The sequence below is a fragment of the Opisthocomus hoazin genome, chromosome 2 (assembly GCF_030867145.1).
Source record: "Opisthocomus hoazin isolate bOpiHoa1 chromosome 2, bOpiHoa1.hap1, whole genome shotgun sequence".
Classification (NCBI taxonomy): Eukaryota; Metazoa; Chordata; class Aves; order Opisthocomiformes; family Opisthocomidae; genus Opisthocomus; species Opisthocomus hoazin.
Window position 1 is genome coordinate 42,679,767 of NC_134415.1, and position 24,141 is coordinate 42,703,907.

At 52.4% G+C, this 24,141-nt stretch overlaps 2 protein-coding genes across 10 annotated transcripts; one reads left to right on the top strand and one right to left on the bottom strand.

Moving 5' to 3' along the window:
• Positions 1–38: 38 nt before the first annotated feature.
• On the top strand, positions 39–21,701 carry LOC142360504 (ninein-like protein). Of its 9 annotated transcripts, none has more exons than XM_075413417.1 (20): positions 39–84; positions 1,247–1,313; positions 2,605–2,831; positions 4,124–4,279; positions 4,571–4,707; positions 4,791–4,928; positions 5,210–5,348; positions 6,018–6,128; positions 6,774–6,863; positions 9,026–9,122; positions 9,624–9,784; positions 10,813–11,138; positions 14,277–14,381; positions 15,096–15,165; positions 16,324–16,575; positions 17,646–17,858; positions 18,696–18,812; positions 18,907–19,087; positions 19,622–19,824; positions 21,614–21,701. In XM_075413417.1, the coding sequence occupies exons 3-19, from the start codon at positions 2,805–2,807 to the stop codon at positions 19,636–19,638; spliced, it is 2,337 nt and encodes a 778-aa protein (XP_075269532.1). In that variant the 5' UTR covers positions 39–84; positions 1,247–1,313; positions 2,605–2,804; the 3' UTR covers positions 19,639–19,824; positions 21,614–21,701. The 9 variants fall into 9 exon arrangements, with proteins under 9 accessions (XP_075269532.1, XP_075269530.1, XP_075269531.1 ...); XM_075413415.1 differs by lacking the exon at positions 39–84 and adding an exon at positions 182–391; XM_075413416.1 differs by lacking the exon at positions 39–84 and adding an exon at positions 182–312.
• Positions 20,849–23,930, bottom strand: GINS1 (GINS complex subunit 1). Its single transcript, XM_075413422.1, has 7 exons — positions 23,856–23,930; positions 23,716–23,780; positions 23,546–23,641; positions 23,186–23,276; positions 22,562–22,678; positions 21,593–21,667; positions 20,849–21,330 (listed from the first exon to the last, which is right to left on the bottom strand). Exons 1-7 carry the CDS (start codon positions 23,928–23,930, stop codon positions 21,262–21,264), a joined length of 588 nt encoding a protein of 195 aa, XP_075269537.1. The 3' UTR covers positions 20,849–21,261.
• Positions 23,931–24,141: the final 211 nt, after the last annotated feature.

The following is a 24,141-nucleotide window of genomic DNA, read 5'->3' on the forward strand; positions in this document are numbered from 1 at the left end:
GAGTGCGCATGCGTGGAGGGGTGATTGTAACGTGCGCATGCGTGAGGGGGACGCGGGTGGGGCGTGCGCATGCGCGGCGGCGCGGTGAGTGAGGGAATGGGGGCGGTGGGGCCGGCGAGGCCTAGGTCTCGGTCGCTGCAGGCCTTCGGTCACCGGGGGGGGGGGGGGGGGAAGGCGCGGCCCTTCCTCCCCCACCCGGCGACCGAAGGCCTGCGCAAGTGTGCGGGGAGCGTCGTGTGCTTGGCGTGTTCGCCTCGCGTGAGGCTGTGGATCCTTCTTAAAACGCCTCTAACAGGGAGATGGCGGTCACGGGTAGGGAAGGCGGGTTCGGTTCCCTGCTGAACACGTTGCTTGAAGATGAGGTGGATGGGCCCTGATCTCTGGCTGCATGGTGACGTGTCCCCCTTGGAAAACCATAAGTGCTGACGTCTCTGTGTACAGCCTTTCTTGCCCCTGTAAAAGCCCACTGTCCGGACCCAGGAGCACTGCAGAGGGAGGATGGGCTGTCTGGCTGTCGACCCTGTCACCTCTTGTGCAAGCCCAGGGTGTCGAGCGAGGGGTTGGTTTGCGAACCTGAGCTCAGACAGGGCAGTTGAATGAGATGTAGAGGTTCTCTACAGATACCAGAGGAGAAGGACCTGTGTTTTGCTCCGCTTTTTGTCAGCCAATGCCCTCCCCAGTTCCCTGTGTCGTGCAAGCAGCTGGGATCCAGTTTTTACAGAGCTGGATGTCTGAGTTTGCTTTTGGGGCAGAGAGTTTGGATTTGGGCATGCTGTACCCCCTTATCCTCCATTCCCATCTGGGATTTCAACAGGATTTGCATCTTAGATCTTTCCTGCTTTTTGTGCTCCTCCTACAATGTTTTCTTCATCCTTGAACAGAGGGCAGATTTAACCATCCTCCCGTTATGTGTACCCTGGGTACCTGGCTGATCTCTAAACAAACCTTTAATCAGCTGTGGGAAAAGGCTCTCTCCTGCTTGGCAGGGTACTCTTCTGAGTCCTGAGCTAAAATGTTAAACATGGTAAAATGAAATTGTTACAAAAGCACAAACATTTCCAGTCCCAGTGTGTCTGTGGGTGCCTGAGTGAGTCAGGCTGGGTGCTTCACATGGGCTGTTCCCATTCTGGCTGTGAGCAGATGTGTCAGGACGCATATTTGAGTGGAGCTGGCGGGTCCGGGATGTGTGACCCCTGCCCTGGGGCAGACTGTGGCTGATGGTCTTCCCTCATTTTTTTTATTACAGAGCCTGAATGCAAACAAAGAGGCTGAAAGTGGTAAAGCCATTGTGAAAGTGACGCTGGAGACACAAGGTATGATGGCCTCCCTCCTCTCTACATGTAATGTATTGACAAGCCATCAGGAGAGGAGATGGTACAGATGCTCTGGGATTTGCGGGGGAAGGTCAGGGTGGCAGGGCGCTAACATGCCTGGATGGAGTTTATGACAGAGGAGTCATGCTGCTTGGTCCCCGTCATCCTTGTTGTGTCAGTGACATTAGCTGTGCTCTGCCATTGTCCTTCCAGGGACAGATGCAGGGGGCTTGGTCCTCACAGTATTGTTTCACAGATAGTTGTGGGGAGGCTGTTTTTGAGATGGCTGGTGTGTGCTGTGTTTTCATCTGGAAGCCTGACCTAGCCTGCAGCTCCTGGTGGGTGCCCAGCACTTCCTTGGACAAGGCTGAGGCTCCAGTCCCGGCCATCCCAGAGGAGGTAGGTGCAGGAGGCAAGGCTTTCCTCAGCCAGTGTTTGGCTTTGGGAGCTGAGGAAGGAGGTGAGCAGAGTAAGGCTAGGAGCAGCAGGCTGGTTGAGAGAGGGATGGGCGGTGAGTTCTGGCAGTGAATCTGCAGAGTCAAAGGAAGTGACTGTCAAAAGTAAGCTTTGCCTCCCCTAGACCACAGGCACTGGTCCTGAGCTGGCATACTCCAGCACGGCTGCATTTCTTTGGGGACACAGATGGCTGCCCTTAGAGAGGAGCTGGTCTATAGTGTCTGACCGAGGCAGCATTAGGTGGGAAGGGAACTCTGGAGGCATCTGGGCTGGTCCTCCTCACAGCAGGGCTGACTTTCGAGCTAGACCAAGTTGCTCAGGTCTTATCCAGTCTAGGTCTGAGTATCTCCCAGGGTGGAGACCCCACAGCTTCTTTGTCCTAGGGCTGCAGTGCACTCAGGAGGAAGAACTTTTTGCTTATGGCCAGTCGAGGTTTCCCTTGTTGCAGCTTGTTCCTGTTGTATTTTGTCCTTTTGCTGAGTGTCTCTGCGAATAGCCTGCCATTTCCAAGGTGAAGTTACAGGTCAACTGTATCTCTTCAGAGTCTCAGAGTAGGCGCAGGGCCTTAATCCCACTTCTGTCTCAAAGCCGAAGCAGGATTCAAGTGGTTTTTGTGCATACATTACTGAGACTCACATTTCAGACTTTGTGGAGAGGAGTTTGTTTCTTTGTGAGTGTGTGGAAATAGAGCAGTGTTGATTTTCAAAAAGAGTTTCCTAAGAGTGTTCCATTTGCACTGTAAAAATGATGGGATTTATTTTAACAAGCCGTTTGGATGCTTCGAGCTGTGTTGCTGCAGCTGGTGAGTTTCTCTTCTCTTGTACTTATTTTTTAGGAGCTCAAAGATTTATTCACGAAACTGGAGAAGGATGGAGATGGAAGAGTGAGCTTTAAGCAGTTGTGGTTTAGCTTGTTTAGCTGCATGACCACCTTTTTCCAAGGTGCATCAGCATCTCTCGAGCAGCCAAGACTGTCAGCAGTTCATGGAGTGAGCTGAAAGGCAGAAAGATTTCTTTGTAAAAAGTGTCCTGGTTGATGGCCTTGACCTGCAGCTCCTTCGAGGTGATTTCTGGTAACTTTGGATGAGCAACCATAAGTTGTTGCCAGTTGCTACACAGGACAGTTCATTTGTGTTTGCTGTTTCTACAACATCCTGCAGGGAATCCAGACACAAATCCAGCTGTCCGCTTGGAAAGATTTCTCTGTCTGTTTCCCCACAAAAAAATGAGGCTAAAGAATGGGTTCTACTGAGAACACTTCAGGCCAAGATATTTAGTTTCACAAGGGGGTGATTTAATAGACATTAATTGGGCATCTGAGGGTAGTGACTTGGGGAGAGTTTTCCACTTGTCAGTCAGTTTTTGGGTATCGTCTGGACTTCGCCCACTGCACGGTGACCGAAAGGGTCCCTTGGGAGCTGCCTGAGTAGGAGCAAACCCTGTGCAGGTGGAATGGGGTGGTGATACAGAACAACAGAGGGGCTCTCGAGCCTCATATTTTTATGGGGAGGAGAGGGATGTGTATCCTAGCAGAGGGGAAGGATCACCCCAATTCATTGGCTTCAGAAACGCTGACATTTCTGCACCTCATGTGACTCAGGTTGCCCCTTTTTAGTGCATGGAGCAAGCTTCACCCACATTTTCTTTGGTTGATGTAAAATACTTCTTTCTCTTTAGTGCTCTTAGTTCCAAGTACTGGCAAGGCATTAGCAAATGCTTTTGAAGTAACTGTGCTTTGATGCACTAAGGTAGAAGTGAGCAGCTGATTACCGTGACAGTCAGGACAGCTCCATCCAGGATCCTGAGCAAAACAGCTCCAAAAAAAAAACACCCCGAGATGTTTCAGGTTCTTTTGGGCTAAGACTTTGAGCTAACAGTTCTCTGAACACAGGCTTGCTCCAAACCCAGTATGAAATTAGTGCTCTTGTTACCAGTTCTGTATCAGCTTTCCGGGTTCTGCTTTTTGGTTCAATTTGGCTGAATCTCATTTACCTTCCAAGCTGACCTCAAACCAATTTTAGCTTCTGGATCAAACAAAGTGTTGGCTGGCAGTCCCCGTATGACAGTTTTCACAAGGCCCTCTGATGCTATAGAACTTTCCATGTTGGTCTTTCTGTGGATACTGAGTTTTCATGCGTTGGTAGGGAGACCACAGTGCATGGTCTGTGCCTGTCATCCTGCTCCTTGTGGCTGCCTTATAGGCAGCTCATGACATCTCAGGGCAGCTTGGGGTTGTTTTTAGAATTTTCTCCAATATTGGTGGGGTCCCTGGAGTTTCCTTAGAGTATCGAAAGCTGTCAGTTTTTCTCTGCCAATTTTGCCCCACTGACTTACCTCCACTGCTTTTTTCCTTAGTGCCAGGGGAGAGTGTGCAGGGAAGCAGTTCGTCCTTCCGTCCAGGCTGCGTGGGCCCAGATCTCTTCTCCAGCATCGGCAGCGGCGCTAGATTTGCCAAGCCTGAACTTGTCATTGACATCTGAGCCCTGCAAGAACTTAGAGGAGATCCTCAAGGTCTCTGGTGCTGCCTTGTCCAGTGGTGGTGGGTGAAGTGAGGAGCAAGGCCTTTCAGCAAGCAGCCCTCTAGGGTGGAAGAAGCGCTTGCAGTCAGCTTCATGATGGGGTGGCAAGGTTTGGCCACCCCAGGGCTGGGGAGAATCTAGGACGGATGTGATCTGAGCCTGTCTGTGAGATGGGGGTGGATCCCTGAAAGGCTGGAGGGTGGTCAGGTGGTGTAACAGCAGAAGTCCTGTTGGCACTGTTAGAAGAGGCAGAAAGTGATTTTAGTCTGTGCTGTCCTTACAGAGGCTGAGTAGTAGCACGGAGGAGCAGGTGAGCCTGGCAGAGCTGCCTGCAGCTTTGGACAACACACTCATGATCCCCAGGGGTGGGTTTCAACATGCAGCTGTCACCTCCTACGGATACAAACTGCAGTGCCTCAGGTAAGGGTGCTGCTTCCTGTGAGGAGGGCCTTTCTGTGGGGTGCAGGAGATGTCTCTTAATGCATTGTTCACCATGCCTGCAGGATCCAAGTGAGGCAGATAGCCAGGGAGAGAGACAAGGCGAGGCTGGACTTGGAGAAAGTGGAGAGACGCTGCCTGCAGCTTGACAGGGAGTTGGACGAGCAGTACATCGCTCTCAAGCACACCCAGAGCAAGCTCAAGTAGGAGAGATCCTTTTGGTGGGGCAGGGAAGATGGTTTTCCTGTGGGTGTCCATAGCCTCTCCTTCCCGTCCCAGTCTCCTTTTATGAATCTCCCACTTGTTTTGCCATTGTGTCAGTGGCAGAGAAGTCCAGGTAGTGTCCCCACACACCACTGTCCCACCATCCCTCCAACCAAGTTCTCATCTCTTGCTTTGTGCATGGTGAGAGGGGGTGTCTGGACCTCGTGGCCATCTGAGAACACACTTCGGGTGCCCCAGACATGTTGCTTTTTCTCCCCAGGGATGTTCAGGCAGAAATAGAGGCAAAAGAGCTGCTTTTGCAGCAAGCAGTCAATCACCAAGCGAAGCTGGAGGCTGATACACAGATCCTCCAGGGCAAAGAGGCCAGCCTGCAAGGAAGACTGAACCACACGGTGAGCGTAAGTAGAACTGCCCTGAGTGAAACATCTTCACTTCTTCAGAGGAGGCAAAGCAGAGGTGGTGACAAAGATGGACAGTTTGTATTGCTCTTACTGGGAAGGACAGGAGTTCTATGCAGAAAAATCATCGGCCACAACCATGCTATTTAATTAAATACAGAGCTTGTTCCCTTGCCGTGTCATTATTAAACCTGTATGTTGTCTTTTGGGAATAGTTTCGCCCTTGGTAACACCTGAACACCTGGTGGCTGAGGCTAAAATTGTGCCAGAGACTATGCCAAAAGCAGAGATGATGTTCTCCGTGTGCCTGAGTTTTTCTCAGTGCTGTTCAATGTAGAAGTACAGACAGAGATATCTCAAGACTTGCTGCCTTTGTTGGCTGTGATGGAAACCATATTTTTGTGAAGCAGAGGCAGAGGTGAGCCTGTGGGGCTGTCTAGCTCTTACTCTGCTAAACTCACTCCTATGTCTGTCCGTCGGAGAGATGAGCCAAACCCCAGCCCATGTGGTGTCCTGTCCACAGCAGGGTCTTCTGCAAGATGTGCTGTGTTTGGCATGCTGATGTGCCAGTTGTTTTACAGCGTCCTGCTGAAGGCCCGTGGCCGATGAGCCTGTCCTGCAGTGTGAGGACCCACAACATCAAGAGAATCTTCTCCCTTTTGTCTGCAGGAGAATGCACAACTGCAAAACAAAGTCACAGAGATGGCTGAGAAACTGACGGCCTCTGAGGAGCTGGTGTTAGAGCTGCAGAAAGAACTCAACTGCGTTGTGAAGGACAAGGTAGCCTTCCTTTGGTAGCCTTCCTTTCTCTGTTGTGGTTAAATAGGAACTTTTCAGGAACTCATCAAAAGATTGACCCTTTTCTATGAAATCTTGCATATTTTGGGTCAGTTGTTACGGTCTCCCCCTCTTTGAATTCTCCTGCACATTCATGACAACCTAGAAACACAAACATTGGCTTTTAATTTAGGCCTTTCGAAGTCTGAAAAAAAAGGATGAGCAGAGTTCACAATTGTAGAAAATTCTACAAATCTACAGTCTTCAAGTGAGAACTTTAGAGTTTGGTTTCCAGAAAATAAAAGCTTTATTTTTCACAAGTACTGAAGTAGAGGGTTAGTTTTAGTGTCTTCCACTCCAGCGAGGCACCTGGTAAAATGGATGTGGGGAAAGAAATGAGTCTGTGACCTTGTTAGCCAGTTTGGCAAAGCTAGCCTGCCTGTGGTTTGGTGTGTCTCACACTTGAAGAAAAATGTTTTTCCTCCTCTTTCTGCATCTGACCCATCCCACAGGTGTCAATAGCAACCCTTCCATTGAATCTGTAATAGGTGTAACACTGTGACTCTGGTTATTTAGTAGAGCTTTTGCCTCTCCATGTGGAGAGGTGATAATTTCCTTGACGAGAAGTGTTTCCCTGTGCTTGTGCAGCTGGGCCAGGTGGAGCCCCGCAGCCCAGAGCTCCTGAACCAGAGCGAGCGTTTTGCAGAGATTGTCCTGGAGTACGAGCGGCAGTGCCAGGTATGGGTAGGCAGCTCTCCAGTGATGCTGTCGTGAAAATACGGCTCTCATCAGCACATCTGTTGGGCTCTTTGGCCTGGGGGAGAGGAAGGAGGCAGCCCTGATCAGAGTGCAGAGAGGGGATCCTGCTTGCCTTGCTCAGAGTCCTTTGGCAGGAGGCAGGACACAGCTGTGTCCCCAGTAAAGCAGCCTGTCTCCTTGCTCCTGCAGCCTTCCATGGGCTGGTTCCCTTGCTGGGATACTGGTAGCGGGGAGCAGGGGTGGGCTGTAAATTCCTCCCTTCATGCCACCCTGTAGCCACAAACCATTTTGTTTGGGAACCATGTAGCTCTGTGTATAAGAACAGACCACACTGGGCTCTGTTGCATTTCTTCTTGAATGCAATGAGAAGGCTGTTCTCCTTCTTTGGAAGGCACATTATCACCTAAATTCTTCTGTCTTTTTTGTTTTTCCCTTCCTCCTTCTTGCCCCACTTTAACAACCCCTACAAAATTTGTTGCCGCTGGACTCTGCTAGAGAGTCAAGGTGAGCCTGTCCAGGTACCTGGTGTGTGTGTGGTCCAGGCACTGGTGTTGTGTGTGTTGTACCTCCTCCAGGGTGCTGTGCTCCTGCCCAGAGCTTTGGGCGCTCTGGGACGGGAGAACAGCCTCCGTTTCCCTTCTCTCATTTTTAAGTGACTTGTGTATCTTGCATGTTGTGAGTTGCTGGGTGCTCTGTGCCTTGGCTCCTGAGTCCTGTGCTGATTGCATTGCCCATTTGTTTCCAAGTGCTGTGTGTGACTGGGGAACACCACTGAGTAGAGATGGTGGCTTATCAAATCCCCCTGCAGGGGCTGAGAGCTGCATTTTCAGCAGAGCTGTTTCACAGATGCACAGGTTCAGCAGACAGTCCCTCTCGAAGCTGTAAGTAAAGGCAAACATGCTGGAGTGCTATCCAGCACAGCATTGCTCCAGGTGGCACCAGAGGGTAGAAGATACTCGGTGCTGCGATTTTTCCTCCCATTGAGCCACCCTGGAGTTGTCCATGAGAATACTGAGGGATGGAGAGGTTTGGCCTTCAGGATTCATCTGCCCCTGTGAAGGCACCCGCTGGGGTTTATGCTTTACCCTTGTTGAATTCTGTAAGCCCCCCTCCTCCTCTGTTCCAAACAGGATTTGCATTTGTCTAGATCAGCTCAATAATATGTATTAATGGGGATCTTTGGAAGTATCCTAGTTCATAGTGTCTTGGAGCCTGTCATTTTCCGGGGTGGCAGCATATGGGATATAATTTGACGTCTGCTGAAAGTGTACAGTCCAGCAGGAGGCAGGATGCCTTATACGCTGTTGCTTCCAGTACGGGATGGAGGCTGTGAAGTGAAACAAGCCATTGCCCAGCTGCAGACACTGTCATGGAAGTGGCTCATAGTGTGATGTTCAGCCGTGGGACTCCTTGCTGCAGGCTAGTGTTGGCACTGAGACAGGATAAACTCTTGTGCTGCCCTCCGAGGGTGTTTCTGTGCTAAGCAGGCAGCAGATCCTGCCTCGTGCTCTGCTTCTCATGGGATCAGCACCTTCTCGCCTCCCTGTATTCCTTCTGCAGCCTAGCAATGTTTCCTTCCAGAGCCCTGTGGGACTTGCTTCACCAGAAATCCTGTTGCTTTGTGTGTGTACAGTGGTGCTTGTTGGCAAGCCCAGATGCCCACAGGCGTGTCTTGAGGGTATAAATGCAAACTGCTGGGCTCTGTGAGGGACTGTACTGAGATCACGGTGTTTCCTGTGTGTTGGTTGCTAGCAATAGTTTTGTTTAGGTCAGGAGGGGTCTCAGCAGGTCCAACCCTCTGAGGTGTCTGCAGAAGCCCCTGGTATTGCGTGCTTTTGCATGTGAGGGCAGTTGCTTGTGGCTCTTTGTTCTTTACAGTGCCTAGTGATGGTTCTTGTAATAGTGGTTGCAGTAATCTGGGGTTATGTTTGTTCTCTGACTCTTCCAAAATCTCTCATCTCTGCCTCTTTGGGATGAAAGAAAATCTCCCTGTCTTACTCTCTGACTGTGCTGGTGAGGGAGCTCTGCTCTTTGTGCTGCAGGATACCCTGAGTACACATGGCTGCTGGGAGCTGTGGGCACTTGGCCTCCAGCAGCCCTGGGGAGTTGCGTAGCTGTCTGATGACCAATCTCTGCTTCAGGTGCTGTGGGACCAGAATGGAGTGCTGTGGAGAGAGCTGGAAAGGCTGCGTCTCCAGCTTCAGGAGAGCAGGGCTGAGAGATGCCTGCCAGCAGGAGGTAAAATGCGTGAGGGTTCGGTGCGTCTCCGTATTCTAATCAAGAACAAGGTTCCCTCCAGATCGGAGTTTCTGCAGGAGTGTGGGGCAGCTTGTTGCGCCTGAGCTGCTGCTGCCAGTTCTGGCACTGGGCAGCCATGGGAGGAAAGGAGAGGGTGATGGGTGGTGAGGAGGAGGGAGATGGAGCAAAGGAGACTATTCCAACTTGAGAGCTGGTGATGGTGACCTGTGGACTAGACAGCTGGGAGTGAACAGGTGGATTTTCACTGTTGAGGAGATACAATATGATAAAGAGGGGTTGGGAGATTCAGGTTGAGCATTAGGAAAACACTTATGGCTCAGAGGAATGGTGCAGCCCTGGGACTGGTTGCCAGATAGACGGGGTATCTCCATCTTTTGGGGTTGTATGGACTTGACTCGATGAAGCTGCAGCCATCCTGATCAGGACAGCAAAGCCTGTCCTGTCTTGTAGGCCTGTCCTCACAGGGCTCCTCTCTTCCAGTGTGCTGTGCTCCCAGCCCTATGGTTCCCAATCCTGCATGCACAGAGACATCACTCTCAATGGAGCAGCTCCAAGAGCAGCTGCAGGACCTGAAGGTGCAGCTGGAAACCAAGGTGAGGAGAGTGGGAGGAGATGTCCTGACCTCTTGGCACAACTGCTTGGTAAGCACCCTGCTACAGCATGACTGATGGGGCATCTGCTCCAGGAGGGTTGCTGGAGGGTTCAGGCTGGGGAGCAGGGTGGTACCTCATCTCTTTGCTGGGCTTATGGCATGTGCTGCACTGGCTGATCTTAGCTGGTAGAAGGGTTCGGAGCCCTTGCTGGCTGGCAAAGGCTTTGTGGAAGTCTCTGTCACCTTGCAAAATGTTTGTGTGGATCTTGCTCCATATGGAGAACCAAAGACTAACTCTACTCAGTGTTGCTGTCACAGTAAAACCAGCGGCAGGACCAAGAGGAGAAGCAGCCACATGTCTCCTGAGGTCATGAGGGGGTATCAGAGGTCCGTCTCCCTGGGCTTCCAGCACACTTATAACCTGCTTGCCCTAAGGTGACAGTGTGAGCGCAGCCCTCCCTTTAGAGAGCAGTGAGTGCTCATGTGAGAGGCCTCAGTTTCCACCTTTGCTCCTTTTGCTGCTGAACTGAGAGGTCGCGGATGCTTGCTGGGTTTCCATTGCAGCACTGCAAGAGTAAATCCTAAACTGCCACACAGGTGACGAACAGTTCCAGGAGCACAAAGCTGCCTGCAGATCTTCTGCCCACTTCACAGTGCTGCCTTTGTGCTCATCCAGTCCTGGAGTTTCTAGTATTTACAGGGGAGCCGAGGGGAACAGCAGCTACTCACCACCACATCTTGGACAAGGGACCACTCTGCAGAGTGGAGGAAGGATATGGGAGCAGTGGCGGATGATGCCCTGGCCTCTCCCTTCTCCTCTCTGGGGTCCTTTGCAAACAAGGAGAAAGGGGAGAACTGGGCTGCTTGCTGGGAGGAGCTGTGGCCCACTGATACCTGCTTGTTAGAGGCTGCTGCATGAGACTCATTATTGCCCTAAGTTCAGCAGAGACCAGAACTGCCTGAAGAGTGTCCCCTGTTGAGAGGGACCAATAGGTCAACCCGAGTCAGAGCTATTGGAGGAGAGGGGAGCTCTCGGGACCATGGTGCTAATATCCAAATCCTGTCTCCTCCCAACAGATAAACTGTTACGAGGAGGAGATTGAGTTAATGAGGAAAAACTTTGAGAGAGAGAGGAAGAACAGTGAGGAAAGCTTCAAGGCTGAGATGCGCAAGATGGAAGACCAGAAAAGAGACCTGGAAGAAACAGTTGCAAAGTACTGGGCTGTAACTGATAGCCTGAAAGCGCAAAAATCTGTGTGTAGCCTGGAGCTGGAGGAGAGATTTGAGATGGAGCAGGCCAGGGCGGGACAACAGCACACTGAAGACACTTACCGTCCAGGACAGCGGCTGGACCAGGAGGGAGAAGAGCTGAGGATGCAGCACGGGGACAGAGAGAGTCTGAGGTCTGGCGCTGTTCTCTTTCTGGGGCTAAGCAGTAGACTGGGGGTGCATCCCCTGCTCATACCAGAGTTGGTTGGGCTGATTTCTCACGGGGCTGGAGAGCTGCTTTAATTTGGAAGAAAATCTGGGCATTATTGCATGGCCGCAGCTGTTGGAAGTGAGATGTCTAAACCCACCTTACATGAGTACTTTTATTTCAAGACTGTAAGTTTCCCTGTGTGTTCTACAAGCTTATGTCAGAGGCAGTGCCCAGCAAAGACTGTATCTCAAAACAGTGAGAGAAATAAGAGAGCTTTCATCAGTGTTTGCTTATGATCTCTCTCTTGGCCCTTCAGCAAACCTGCCTCTGCTTGCTAGATCATCACAACCTGCTGTCTTAAAAACAGGGAAAAATGGCTTATATTTCTCTATATAGCCAAAACAGACTGGCTTGCAGGAGAGTAGGTTTGTCACTAAATGTCTGTTCATGTTCCCTTCTGTGCTTGTGCTGCCCATTCTGCAACCTTCCCAGGGGCCAGAATGGCCTTGCAGAGGAGACTGGAGAGGAATTGGACAGGAAACTGTTGCCTATCCATGTCTGCCCCCTCCTGCTTCCCAGCACACCCCACCACTGCCCCCAGGCTTTCCTCCTGCCTCTTCCCTGCTGTGCCTCTCTTCATTGCCTCTTCTCAGGAGTGGAGTCCCCTTTGGCAATATGCAAGCAGAGGATTTTGCTAGGTCATTATCCCTGTTTTAGGGCTAAGAAGCTGAGATATGGGATAGGTGCGGGAGAAAGGAGGTGACTTGGCTGAAGTCTGTGGCAGACCAGGGGAACAAACCCACATAACAGGAATATAAGGCATTTGAGCTGTTACCACCATCCCTGGCGAATGGTAGAGGGACTGGCTGTAATGGATAGCTTTTGGAGTTGTTGGAAAACATCTGATGGATGAGTCTTTGAGAAGTGCAAAATGGTGTAGGAACTTCCTGTAACGTTTTAAGTTCCCTTGACTTTTCAACCTAGAGAAAACTTTGCATTGCCTCTCCACGAGAAGTATCTTCTGAGGCTGGCGGAGCTTCCTAAGCTGTGTTATCAAATCCAGGCCAGCGAAATGGTTTTTATCTTTAGGAAGGATGCAGAGGTTGAACATAATCAAGAGCTGTCATGGAGTGAATGCCAGTGTGAGGACAGCTGCAAGGCTTTGTTGCAGTAACATTGATGCGAGAGGAAGTGATTTCCCAATGCTAAAGGCTCCAAGGGGAGACCTTCAAGAGCAGCATGCCCAGGAGAGACAGAAATGGAAGGAAAAGGACATGGTCTCTGTGTGGAAGAAGAGGCAGCTAAAGTTGGAAGAGAAGTTTAATGAGCAACAAGTTAGGATGTGCGAGATGCTGGCTGTTGAGAAGAAAAAGTGAGAAAAAGCACCAGGATGAAATGGGAATAATGCAGAGATAGTGGGGCTGAGGGCTCTGGTGTTGGAAGGGACAAGGTGTCTGGAGAGCTGCCCTCTGAGGGGAAAGGAGCAGGTCCCCAAGACTCAGATGGGTAGGTAGACCAAAATCTCCTGTTGCAACTTCAGCACCAAAGGAACAGGGAAGAAATGAAAAATTGTGTGATGGATGGACCAGTGCGGACGGTGCAGACGTCTGTTGCAGGAAATGGCTTGCTCAGTCTAGAAGCTGGAGCCAAAGCTGAAAGTATTTGTCAAGGAGAAATGAAATCTTGCTAGACAAGGGGATGTGCTTGGGAAGGAGGCAGAGAGAGCAAAGTTAAATGGTTTGCCTTCACACAGCAGGCACAGCAGCATGTCAGGACATAGACTTGATCTGGAGGGCAAGAAGAGGGAAAACAAGCCCTGGGAGACAGAGTGGCACAGCAGCATAGGGGGAGACACGACATTCAGGCTGTCAAAGTGGACCCGCAGAGGGAAAGGAACAGGGTGAAACTGGAGCTGATGCAGCTCAAAGATGTCATGCACTGGCTGGGAAATGAACCCAGAGCTCAAGAGAGTGGCAGGTTTGAGTGCAAAGGTAGTTTGTAGAACTAACACAGTGCTGCTGCTGCAAAAAAGCAGAAGCCTTCTGAAACCCAGGGCTGCTTAACAACATGATAGTCCAAGACACTCTAACAGCAGCTGTGTTCTCTCTTGACACTCTATAACAGCAGCTATGTTCTGTCTTGCTGTTTCCTGCGTGTCTGTTACTGACTCTGGGGTGTGCCCACATGGCTGTGGCTGACTGCGCGCTCGTCTCCTCTGCTTTGTACAGCTGTACGTGGGTGTTGGAGATGCCACAGGAAGCACAGCATATGAATCCTGATGTAAAACTGACTCAGAAGGCAGCTGCTGTGAGGAGCGTCCTGCCAAGCAGGGGGAGAAAACGCCACACAGCCCATGTGCTAGTCCTCTGGCTTACTTACTTGGAGAAGAGAGGAAGAACTTCCCCAGTCAGCTCCTCTGCCTCCCACATGCAGTGCCACAAACTGCAATGCTGTTGTCACTGCCAGGACATACAGTCTGTTCTCCTGCACTGTCCCTTGAGGAATTTGGGTCCTGTGTGCACCTGAGGTTTCGTAGTAGCTGTTGGATAGGACAGTGGACACAGGACTAAGCTTCCTTTCCACAAGTGCCGGTATTCATGGCCTCATGGGAGACTGGGGGTACCAGTAAGAGTGGAAGGATAATGAGGCAGAGAGGCTACCTTGGATTTGGGGTCGTAGCTGTTGTGCCCAGCACTGTAAAATCACAGAGGCCTCACAAGCAAGCTGACTTCTGCAGATGTGGCTTTATTGCAGTTGAGGGGTTGGGTTCACCACCTGGTTATCCTGTAGTGAAGTCTTGGTGTGTCTGGATGAGTCATATCACTTTGTTTCCACTCCTTGGCAGGCCTGCAAAACAATTTCAGCCACCTGGAAGCCACACAAATTCAGGGTCTGATGCTATTTGTCCTTATTCACCTTTATTTCCCTTCCCTTGAAGACCTGCTCATTCTCTACCAATGTCTCTTGATTGTCCTCATGTTTTTCGTGAATTATTGGATGGCTGTTTCTCAGATTTCTTTAGTTCTTGTTGTCCTTGCAAACCAAATGGGAGTAGAGCAGGGATGCCAAGAGCAAACTGGGCTTTTGCATGGTTTTCTCACTCTGCTGTCTCTCCCTGCAGGGGAAAGCTGTGCCGGATGCTGGAGGAGAACAGCTTGCTGAAAAGTCAACTTGGGAGACTCCAGCAAGAGTTGAGGCTAGCAAAGAAGGGCAGCAAGCACGATGAGTAAGAGAGGAGCCAGCTGTGGGAGGCTAGCAAATGGGTGGATAGCTAATGCTTGTAAAAGGAACAGCCACTCGGGTGCATTTACCAGATTTCAGTTAGCTCAACCTGCCTTTTGTTCTCTTGTTTCTGAGCAAGCCAGCACTCTCATGCCCTTCATTCCATGCAAAAAAAGCCAGTGCTGGGACGGGTTCGGCCAGCCAAAGGCTTGGGCAGGCCAGAGTACAGGGTCCAAAGCTGGGTTTGGGGAAGGCTGTGGGGATGGGTATGCTGAGGGATGAAAGGATGGGCTTCTTCGCTACACAAACTTTTTGGCCAGTGGCTTACTGCTGGCTTAGGAAGCTTGAGGCAGGTACTGGGGTCACCAACTGAGCCATAAATCCAAGGAGAGCCAGGTTTCTGGTGCAGATGGTCCCAAGAGTCTGTTAAGCTGGCTCTCCCACTGTTCTTCATCCTCTGATTTTTAGACCTCTGACAATTTTGCAGGACTTTGGATGTCCCCAGCTGTTTGCCCTGGGCTGTGCTGAGTCACCTGTTGGGGCAGAGACACATGACCCACTCCTGAATCAATTCAGGACTGTATCCGTTTTGGCCTGGCTTTGCTTCCTGTTGCAGGCCAAAACCAAATGTGTGGCTCCCCAAAATGGGGCCCTTCTCTGAGGGGCCGTGGTTTGCTGCTCTCTGGCCTGAAGCTGATCATGTCCCTTTCCCCGACAGGAGACATGTGAGCGAGTTGGGCAGAAAGAATGTGGAGAAGCCAGCTGAGACAGCAGAGTTGACAGTGTCGGTAAGAAGCTGTTAACAGGGACAGGCTCTTGGCTGAAGGATTTAGGAGGACAAAAACTGCACATGCTTATAGAGGAGAACGGGCATGTTTGTTTCAAACATTCACACTGAGTTTTGCTTTGAAGAACCAGCTTCATTTTATAGCTTGTCAAGTAGCAAAAATTTGTGTGACAAAAGCCAGTGAAGGTCTTACAGAAGGGACGGTGTTACTACAAAATTTCTGATGAGGTTGACTTTAACTACTTATACTCTTTCTCCCAGAGATGTTGCTCATTCCCAGTCTCAAACTCACATGCTCTGGAGCCCTTGGACATGTGTGCACATGAGGCTTGTCCAGGATTGCTTGTGTGCAACATGGACGAGGGTTGCAGGCTGTTAGTTCCTCTCCCTGTACCTGGAATTCCTCATGACTGGGAACCACAACTTGTTTTTAAGATGTGTCTTTTGTACTCTTCAGGGCCATCAGCCGCAGCAGGGTGGCCTTTGCTGGCCCTTGCTGGCTTCAGCTTCCATTAACCTTCAGCCACAAACCTGCTGCCCATTGTCTGCTTTTCCTCCTTTGGAGGAAAGCTGTGTTGGTTGCCCATTTTCCTGGGAGGCTAGCAGGGGCATGGGATATGAGGTGTGTTGCCGCCCTGCTGTTAGATGCAGGCTTTCTGCTGACGTGTTATCTGTGCTGTGGTCTGGTGGGAGCACGGGCCAGAAACTGCACCTTGCTCAGCATTGTTGCTGGGGTCAGTGCCCTTTAGTGTTGATGCAGGCTGCTCATGCAGCCCTTACTCTGTTCTTTTGTCTGGTACTTTCACACATGCACATGGACACGTTTCCATTTATACTATGTTCTTACCAATCTTAATATTTCCGTTACACATCTGTACAGTGTTTCCCCCCACTGCCGCTTTCCCTGCTGGCCCCCAGGGCTATCATCTGTGTGGGTTTTCTTACCCGGGAATGCTGTGCTTGAACTCGGCCACTGGGCTTTGGTCAGGCTGGGAAGTGAGAGCACTTGTCCTGAGTGCCCGCAAGGCCATGCAGCGATGGCGGTGTTCATGGGTCAGAACCCAGCAGGGACAGCATGGGACAGGTTAAGTCTTTATTGCCTCTCTTCCCACCCCAAGGCTCTATGCATGAATTGGTTTCTTTTCTCCACCTTTTCTAGAGTGAGAAGAGCAAGGGGGAGGTCTCCCACCTGAATGTCAAGGTGTGTCAGCTGGGCCATGACCTCACTGAGCACAAGGCTGGCCACGGTGCTGGCTCGGGCACTGTCCAGCTGCGGAGCCAGGGGCTTGCGGAGGCTGAGTGGCTACGAGGAGCAGAGACGGCTGTGAGGCTGGAGCACCACCAGCAGCATGCAGCGTGTTGGATGGAGACGGAGCTTCTCCGGCAGCAGCTCAAGGCCTCACAGGAGAAGGTGGGTGTCATTCTGTTGGTGACAGGGTGGCAGGCTGCTCGGTGGTCCCTGTGATGTTAGTATTGCCCTGCTTGGGGCTGTACTGGACACCTTCCCCAGGCAGAAAAGACTGCCTTCTTCCTCTTTGTGGGGGAGGAAGGACTTGCCCTCCTGCTCATATATGTCTGAATCCAGTTCGGGTGCAGCCTGGGACAGGTCCTTGCTCGCAGCTGCCTCTGCAGTGTCCCCTCTCTGCTTTTCCTGTGCAGGCTGGCTGGGCAGAGGAGATGGAGGCTGAGTAGAGATGGCTCATACAGGAGTGCCAGGAGCTGTGGTTCCCATGGCTTAGCTGACAGAGGAGCTAGAGGAGTGGCAGGATCAGGTAGGGGCTGGGCAGGGATGACAGGGGCTAGCCAGGCCATGCCTGAGGGTAGGGAAAAGAGGTAATCAGAGCAGGGGAACGAGGACCACTAGGACAGAAGAAAGCTGATGTGAGAAACCTCTGAATGTGTTAAGATCTCTTTCCTGCCTTCTACCCTGGGGACAGGCTCAGGAACTGGCTTTCCAGAGTGCAGTGTGCTCATGCTAGCCGCTCCTAGGTAGCCGTACGACAAAGCTGGACCAGACCTGCTTTCCGGTACCAAGTTTGCCTTTTGCTGGAGGCAGGAAGCAGAGGACATGAAGCGCAGGCAGGGACTGAAGCCCAGCTTGCCTGGGATGTATCTAGGAACAAACCCTGGTGAGCAGCCCCCTCTGCCTCCTGTCATTGCCACTTTTGGTGCCAGGACTCTCTTGCGGAGGATCTCTGCAGCAACTCCTGCTCCTCCCTGCTCAGCAAGAGAAGCCTCTCTCAGTAAGGGGTCCCTGTTTCTTCTCCGGCAACTCTCAGTGCTCTCCATCCCTGGCTTTGCAGGCTGCCCAGCAAGCACCACTCCCATGGTCCCGCTGCTCTGCTGCGGCCGTGCTGCTGTGAGAGCTGAGGCGGGGGCTGAGGGTGCTTCCTAACCTCTCCCCTCACTCACAGCAGACCCTGGGCCTGTCCTGTTGCTGGCACAAAGCTGTAACCAGCTATCGGCCTTTCTGTGTTACAGCTCTCAGAAGCCAAAGCAAGCCTGAGCCTGGCCCAGACTCGGCACGCTCTGCAGTTACAGCAGGCCAGGGCCCAGATGAACAACATGGTGCCAAAAAAACAGTTTGAGCAGCTGCAAACCAGCTTGAGAGAGGAACAGTGCAAGGCTCAGCAGCTCCAGGAAAACCTCCGCCGGCAGGCTGAGCAGACGTGCAGGCAGCTGGTCAGGACCCAGGTAAGCAGGGAATTGCAGTAACTCGGTCAAGGGTACTGGGGAGGGAGCACTGCCACCGTGGAAGGCAGCTGTGGTCGAAGCCACCAGAGGTTTGGGTGGAGGATACTATATAACAAGAGCCCACGTGGAAAATGCACTCGATCTTCAAATTCAGCTGCAATTTTCATTTCTCATGAACCAGTCACTGACCTGCACTCAAACAGGAGCCCTCTCCACTATAATCCACCTACCCCAGACCAGATACCGTGTGTATAGAGGAGTGAGAGTTATCCAGGGAGACACACTGTGTTGGCTCAGGCTGGGTAAACAAAGTTTGAGCCCTCTACGTGGAGATGTAGCCTGCACAGAGCAGGGTGGTTTTATCTTTAGGGCACTGGGCAACAAGGTGTTGGGTTTTTGCAAGTTTGTCCTTTGTTTCAGGACACTGTGATTCAGTTGAACTAACCTGGGCAAAGAGGGAGCACATTATAACCTAAGGAATTAAAATGAGCAGACACAAAAACTGCATCCAAGGAAAACAACATCTCTGCCTGAGCTTTTCTGGACACGGCTGAGAGAGGGGAGGCCATTGGTTTGTTTTTTTGTAGAAAACATTGCTAGGAAATCTGTGCCTTGTCTTAAAATCAGTTGGTGCTGACCTAGGGAAGATTGTACTGCTCTAGACACTTGTCTCACTGCTCTTTGCATCCTGTACCACCTCCACTGATCCCCCCACACTCTCCTTCAGGAAGTGCGAAGGCCTGTGAGCAGGGCCCCGCAGAAATGCACGGTCCAGGATTGTCAGGGGCCAGGTGAGTGCTGGGACAACCCAACGTTAGGCTTTGTTGCCTGCTGCAGGAGGAACATGAGCGTCTGCTGCAGGCAGCTGTGGAGCAGGCAGAGGGGCTGCAGCACAGTCTGAAGAGTGCAGAAGCTGTGCTGGTAGAGAGGGCGGCTCAGCTCAAAGACGCCCAGGCAAGTGCAAGAGGGGTTTAGTGCTGTGTGTCCCTGTCTGGCTGGGACCCCTGTGTGGGGATGCTGAACCTTAAGCCTCCTGTCTCTGCTGTAGGCCAAACTCTCCAGGAACAAAGTGCTGATCGAAGACCTCCGTGAGGAGAACAGGGGGTTTGCAATGGCCCTGCAGGTGGCTGAGGTGAAGCAGAAGAGCACTGAGGAGAAGAACCAGCTGTTGGAGGAGCAAGCCTCAGCTCTGAAGCAGCTCATCGGAAAAATCACACCAGCATCTCTGAGTGGGTGATGGGGGACCCGCTGTGGCAGCCCTGCCCCTGGTCCTGGCCCGGCGTTTGCCAGGTGTGGAAGGGTGGGTAAGGCTTGGTTGGGAAATCGGCCTTGTCCTCCCTGGTCTTCCCAGGATTTTTCTGGGTAGAAAGTAGAAAGCGGAGAAACCAGAGTCCTTTAAGGAAACTGGTCCCATAGATAGATCAATTTTCCTACTGAAAGCACCAGCTTTGGTGCCTTTCTCGGTGGCAGAGTGTACTGTTTTATGTCAGGTCTGTGTCAGGGCAGCCACCCCACAGGAGCTGCCTGCACCTTGGCAGCATGTTCGGTGGTGGTATGGATGCTCCTTCTCTGCAGAGGGTTGCTATTGGGGCCACACTGTTGCAAGTGGAAAGCCAGGGCAGGAGGGCTTGCAGGTTCCTGCATGTGGCTCACTCCGAGCAGGAAAGCTGTGTTGTGGAATTAAAATATTTGCAGTATTACAGCACCTCCTGCCATCTCCAGTTTGCTCTGTATGTCAGTTGCTGAATTTTTATTCCCTACAGCTCCTCTTGGGCTCTAGGAGACTGGCCCTCGTAAAGCCTGAGCCTAGGATCCAAACCAACCTGTTGCTGGATTGTTGCCTCTGCGGTGAGCGGGACAGAGGGGATGAGGGAAGAGCCTTCTTTCAATTTTGAGCTTCCAAGCCTTGGGGCAGGATTAGTGACCCCTACTCAGCACTGCACTTCAGAGGAGACCAGGAGACATGGTAAGTGAACTGAGTCATCTTGCCTTCCTTGTTGGCCTTCACACACTGGCAGTGAGTACCGCTCTTGCCAAAGTAAGTTGTCTAAAAGGCCACAAAGCCAAGCATTCACATCAGCAAGTACCAAATGTAGTGATCTACCCAGGATATTACCCTCTGCATCATTGTCACGGTGCCCCTGCCTTGCTCTGTGCAGAGCAAAGGGTATTTATGCAGGGGCTGCGGTTGCTACTAGCTGTGAAAGGACTCCTAAGATTTTGGGGACTATGGAGACTACTGTACAAGAGAGACTAGACAAGCCTGACTGGATCAGGATAGCAAAGCAGAGGCTGGACAAAGTTAATACAAAGAAGAGGGCTTAAAAATAGCTCAAGCTGTTGTTGATTTGAGAACAAAAAGGGATAAGTTTGCTGTGAGCTAGAACTCAGCCACTGCCTTTAAGTCCCAGCCTGCCAGGGCAGAGGGGTTCCCCAACCCTGGGACAGAGCCAGGACATGGCAGGAGGCTGTGACTGAGGAGGCCTCCTTGGTCTAGCCACTACTCAAGAGCGAGCAGCGCTTCAGCCTTGCTCTGGTTTTGTGCTAACTGGAATCCTTAAAACTGTCTGCTCCCTTTCCCACCTGTACTCCAAGTAGTCCCCAGGCCCTGTCAGATCAGAGCTCTGCGGAAGGAGACCCTTTGTAGAGGGACAGAGGCACAGCCTAAGCATGCTGGGAGAAACCTTGGCCCGGCCCATGACCCGGACTGCAATGCTGATTCACTCAGAACCTTAAGAAACAACATTTATAGGCCTCTGATGGGAGACGAGGTTTCATGTCTAATCCAGAAAGAAGCTTGTGCAGCCTCATCTGACACTTGGAGGAGCAGCTCCACTGAGGCACCTAAACAACCAGTTGAGCATCACCCTGCAGGGTCAAGATGCGTTGGGCCAGAAAGCCATGTCAGAGTGTTTAATGAACACATTAATTCTTGAAAAACACTAAATTGAAGGCTGAAACAGTTCTTTATTTTGCAGCCATGGAGTTCTCCTGGCTTCTGAAGCCCAGACAGTTGGTATCTAACTCCCACATGCACAGTGCGAACAAAGAACTGCTGCAAACACAAATGTATTCACAAAACCTGCTTGTAGCGATAGGACTTGGCTAACACCCCCTTCTCCACCCTCCACCCCCCCTCCAGTGCCACCCCCCGCTATGCTGGATTCCCAGGATCGCTACATTACCAGTATGCACCCTTTGGTCACAAAGAGCTGGCCAATGTGGTTTGCATACTTCATAAACTCAGGGCTGATCTTCATGTCAGGTATCAAAGGCCGTTAAGAGGAGTGGCAGGCTGCCCACTGCAGACATGCTGAGGTGTCTGAAGTCCTGCACACACCAGAGTTCAGTCCCCGTTGTGGACAGGCCACCAAGCAAGGGCTGTCCCTCCCGTCCTGCACGCTTATGACAGAATGTGCTCGAGGACTCCTTGTCTGATTAACTGCTCGCATTTCCAGCGGGGTAAAAAGTGCTGCACAGAAACAGACACATTTTCCTTGAAATCCAGGCAGACTGGATTTGTTGCTGCGCACAACCAGCTCTGTTGTGCTGTATGCCCGCTGGATCGTGGTACCAGATCAGGCAGCGCTGAACCGCAGCCCTGGGCCACGCAGACAGCTTGCAGAGCCGTGTGCGCAGGAACCGCGACATGCTGCGAAGCTGGGATAAACAGGGGGATGTCATGGGAGTGAAACGGAAGGAGGAGAACAGACCACACTCTTTGTCACAGGTACCTGGCTATTCTTCTTCAACAGGACGGTGGTACCATCATCGATCTCAAATTCTCCATAGTCTCTTAAACACCGCACCTGCGAAGCGGAAACGCAGCTCTCAGGTCATCAGATCTCCCACAGAAAACACTGGACATCACTGCTGACTCACAACACATGCCCCAGCACTGGAAGTATGGGCACGCTCCTACCCGCCTGCTGGAGCCTCCATACAGAGCAGACCTGGAAATGCAGAACTGGACTGGTCCTACGGTCTGTGGGCTCTACCCGATGTTCTCTTCCTGCCTCTGCCCGGCGCAAGAAGCACCAGCGAGCAGCCCAGCCCTCCACAGAGACTAGAGGAAGAGCAGCACAAGAGACAGGGTCTGGGGAACAGCAGCAGAATTTCCAGGAGAACCTCCCCACACACGTACCAGAAAATGCCAACCTGCTAACAGCAAAACTGTCTTAAGGAGCAGGTTGGTTGTCGTGACCTGTTCTTTCGAAGAGGACATCAGGGCACTTCAGCTACTGACTCTGATGTCTCCCATGCTCTTGCTTTGTTGTGTAAATTGTGTAGAAGGATTTATAGTCTCATTTATCAGAGTCCATTTAAAGTAACAACAAAGAAAACTAGTTAACAATCCTTAACACGGGAACAAGGGTTCTAGTTGATCTGAGAGTTGGTTAAGTTTCTGCAAAATGCTGCAAAAACTTCTCACTGGGATTCAGACCACTCACCCCACCCCACCCCAGCTCCCTGCGGACTAGAAATGCCGTCTTCCAGCATACTTTGAGCCCTCAGCAGAAGAGGGAGCAGAACGCTGGCAGGCAGAGTGTAAAGAGTAAAACGCAGAAGCTTGTGGAACCCTTGGTGCTCTCAAAGGCTTTGCTCGGTGACTTTCTGACTTGGGATGGGGGTGACATTCTCTAAAAAAAGATGGTTGGGCAAGATGTTTGTTCACAGACAGAAACCACCAATCTTGCACTTACTTCGATGTAGAGGCTTTTAGGAGGTTTTATGTCTTGTGTAAGGTCCAGCCCCTCCTCTCCTCCTACTGACCTCATGTAGGTGGCCAGAGACTTTTTGTACCGATTGAACCACTCCACCTGCGGACATTAACAGCGATCCCTCAGGCAGAGCCGAACAGCCTGAGAGGCAGGTCCCTGGTGAGCGAGATCTCGTTAGTTGGCACTGTCAGACCACTGTTCCCCAGCGCATTCGCACCAAAGGTGAAGGCAAGTTCTTCCTAAAGGGAAAATCGTCCCCGGAGCAGAGCAGTCCGGGCTGAGGGTAGGACACATGCTGCTAACATTAGCAGCCCTGTACATTGGTCTAGGGGGATGGCATTTGGGAGCAGCATGGGAGGACTTAGTTCTGCTGGCTGCGAGTCTGACCTAGCGAAGACCATCTGATCCTTAAAAGTATGAAGTGTCACCTGTACTCGGTACCCACGTGTGATTGTACCCACAGACAATGAATAAACGAATCAGTATTTACCAAAAGGCACGTTAAGTGTCATGTTTATAGTGGGGGACGAGAAGCCTACCCTATTTTGACTCCGCTAAATAGCTAAGGAGGAACGAGGGGAAGGGTTTAGGACAAGGCTGACTCACTTCCTCAGCTGACATGTGGAACTGGATGGTGTTTGGCAGAACGCTGCCATACTCCCACCTCAGTGCTCGGATCCGCAGCAACCGGTCGTACCTGGGGGAAGAAACAAGGGGCAAAAACCAGCGTCTGGCGGAGGCGGGCGCTGGCAGTGTCGCCCGGCGACACCAAAGCCCCGGAGTGCCCTCAGAGCGCAAAACCGTGGCTCATTCCAAGGGACGTGGCTTTTGGCCTGCCCGGTAATGAGCAGTCCGGAAGAGCAGGAGGAGGCAGGGCCTGCTCTTGGTGCCGGCAGCCCCGCGGCCGCCCCTCGCCGAGCAGCCGCTCGCCTGGGCCGAGAGCCCCGCGCCCCCCGCCGCACTCACAGGTAGGCCAGGAGGCAGCGCTGGTTCCGCAGCAGGCAGCAGTGCCGAAAACGGATGAGGAAAATCAGGTCCGGCCGCCCCGACTTCGCTTCCGACCTGGAGCAGGAGGAGGAAGCCGCGTTAGCGGGGTGTGGGCCGGCTGCGGGGCACCGCCCGGGCGCGCCACTCACACGTCCGCCTGGTTCTGCTCGTAGAGCGCCCGCATCTCCTCCAGAGCCTGCCGCAGCCCCTCCGTCTGCAACACCGGAACCGGTCAGTGAGAGCGGCCGCCCCGCCCCGTCCCGTCCCGTCCCGTCCCGTCCCCGCTCACCCGGAAGGGCGGGAGGTGCCCGCCAGCGGCGCGGTGCAGCTCCCGCACCAGCCCCACCGCCCGCTCCCCCGCCATGCCGCCGCGCCGCGCGCGCGGGAAACCCGGCCGCCGCGCAGCCAATGGGGGCCGGGGGGCGGGGCACCGCCACGCGCGGGGGCGGGGACGCGCCTCACGCCGCCGCCGGCGCCGTTGTTGCGTGCGCCGAGTTGTGGCGCGTCTGGGCGGAGGTGCCCGCGCGGGGTCTGAGCTCCGCCCGCCCCGGTGAGCCCCGCGCTCCGGGGCCCGC

What these genes read in the sequence shown, in the direction of transcription:
- LOC142360504 (XM_075413417.1), top strand. Translation starts at nt 2,805, where the DNA reads ATGGCCTTGACCTGCAGCTCCTTCGAG. An exon ending in ACTGCGTTGTGAAGGACAAG is followed by an intron (nt 6,129 to 6,773) that starts GTAGCCTTCCTT and finishes GTGCTTGTGCAG; the next exon opens with CTGGGCCAGGTGGAGCCCCG. An exon ending in GGCAGCTGGTCAGGACCCAG is followed by an intron (nt 17,859 to 18,695) that starts GTAAGCAGGGAA and finishes TGCCTGCTGCAG; the next exon opens with GAGGAACATGAGCGTCTGCT.
- GINS1 (XM_075413422.1), bottom strand. Translation starts at nt 23,930, where the DNA reads ATGGCGGGGGAGCGGGCGGTGGGGCTGGTGCGGGAGCTGCACCGCGCC. An exon ending in CGCTGCCTCCTGGCCTACCT is followed by an intron (nt 23,277 to 23,545) that starts GTGAGTGCGGCG and finishes TTCTTCCCCCAG; the next exon opens with GTACGACCGGTTGCTGCGGA. An exon ending in TCCACATGTCAGCTGAGGAA is followed by an intron (nt 22,679 to 23,185) that starts GTGAGTCAGCCT and finishes TAATGTCCGCAG; the next exon opens with GTGGAGTGGTTCAATCGGTA.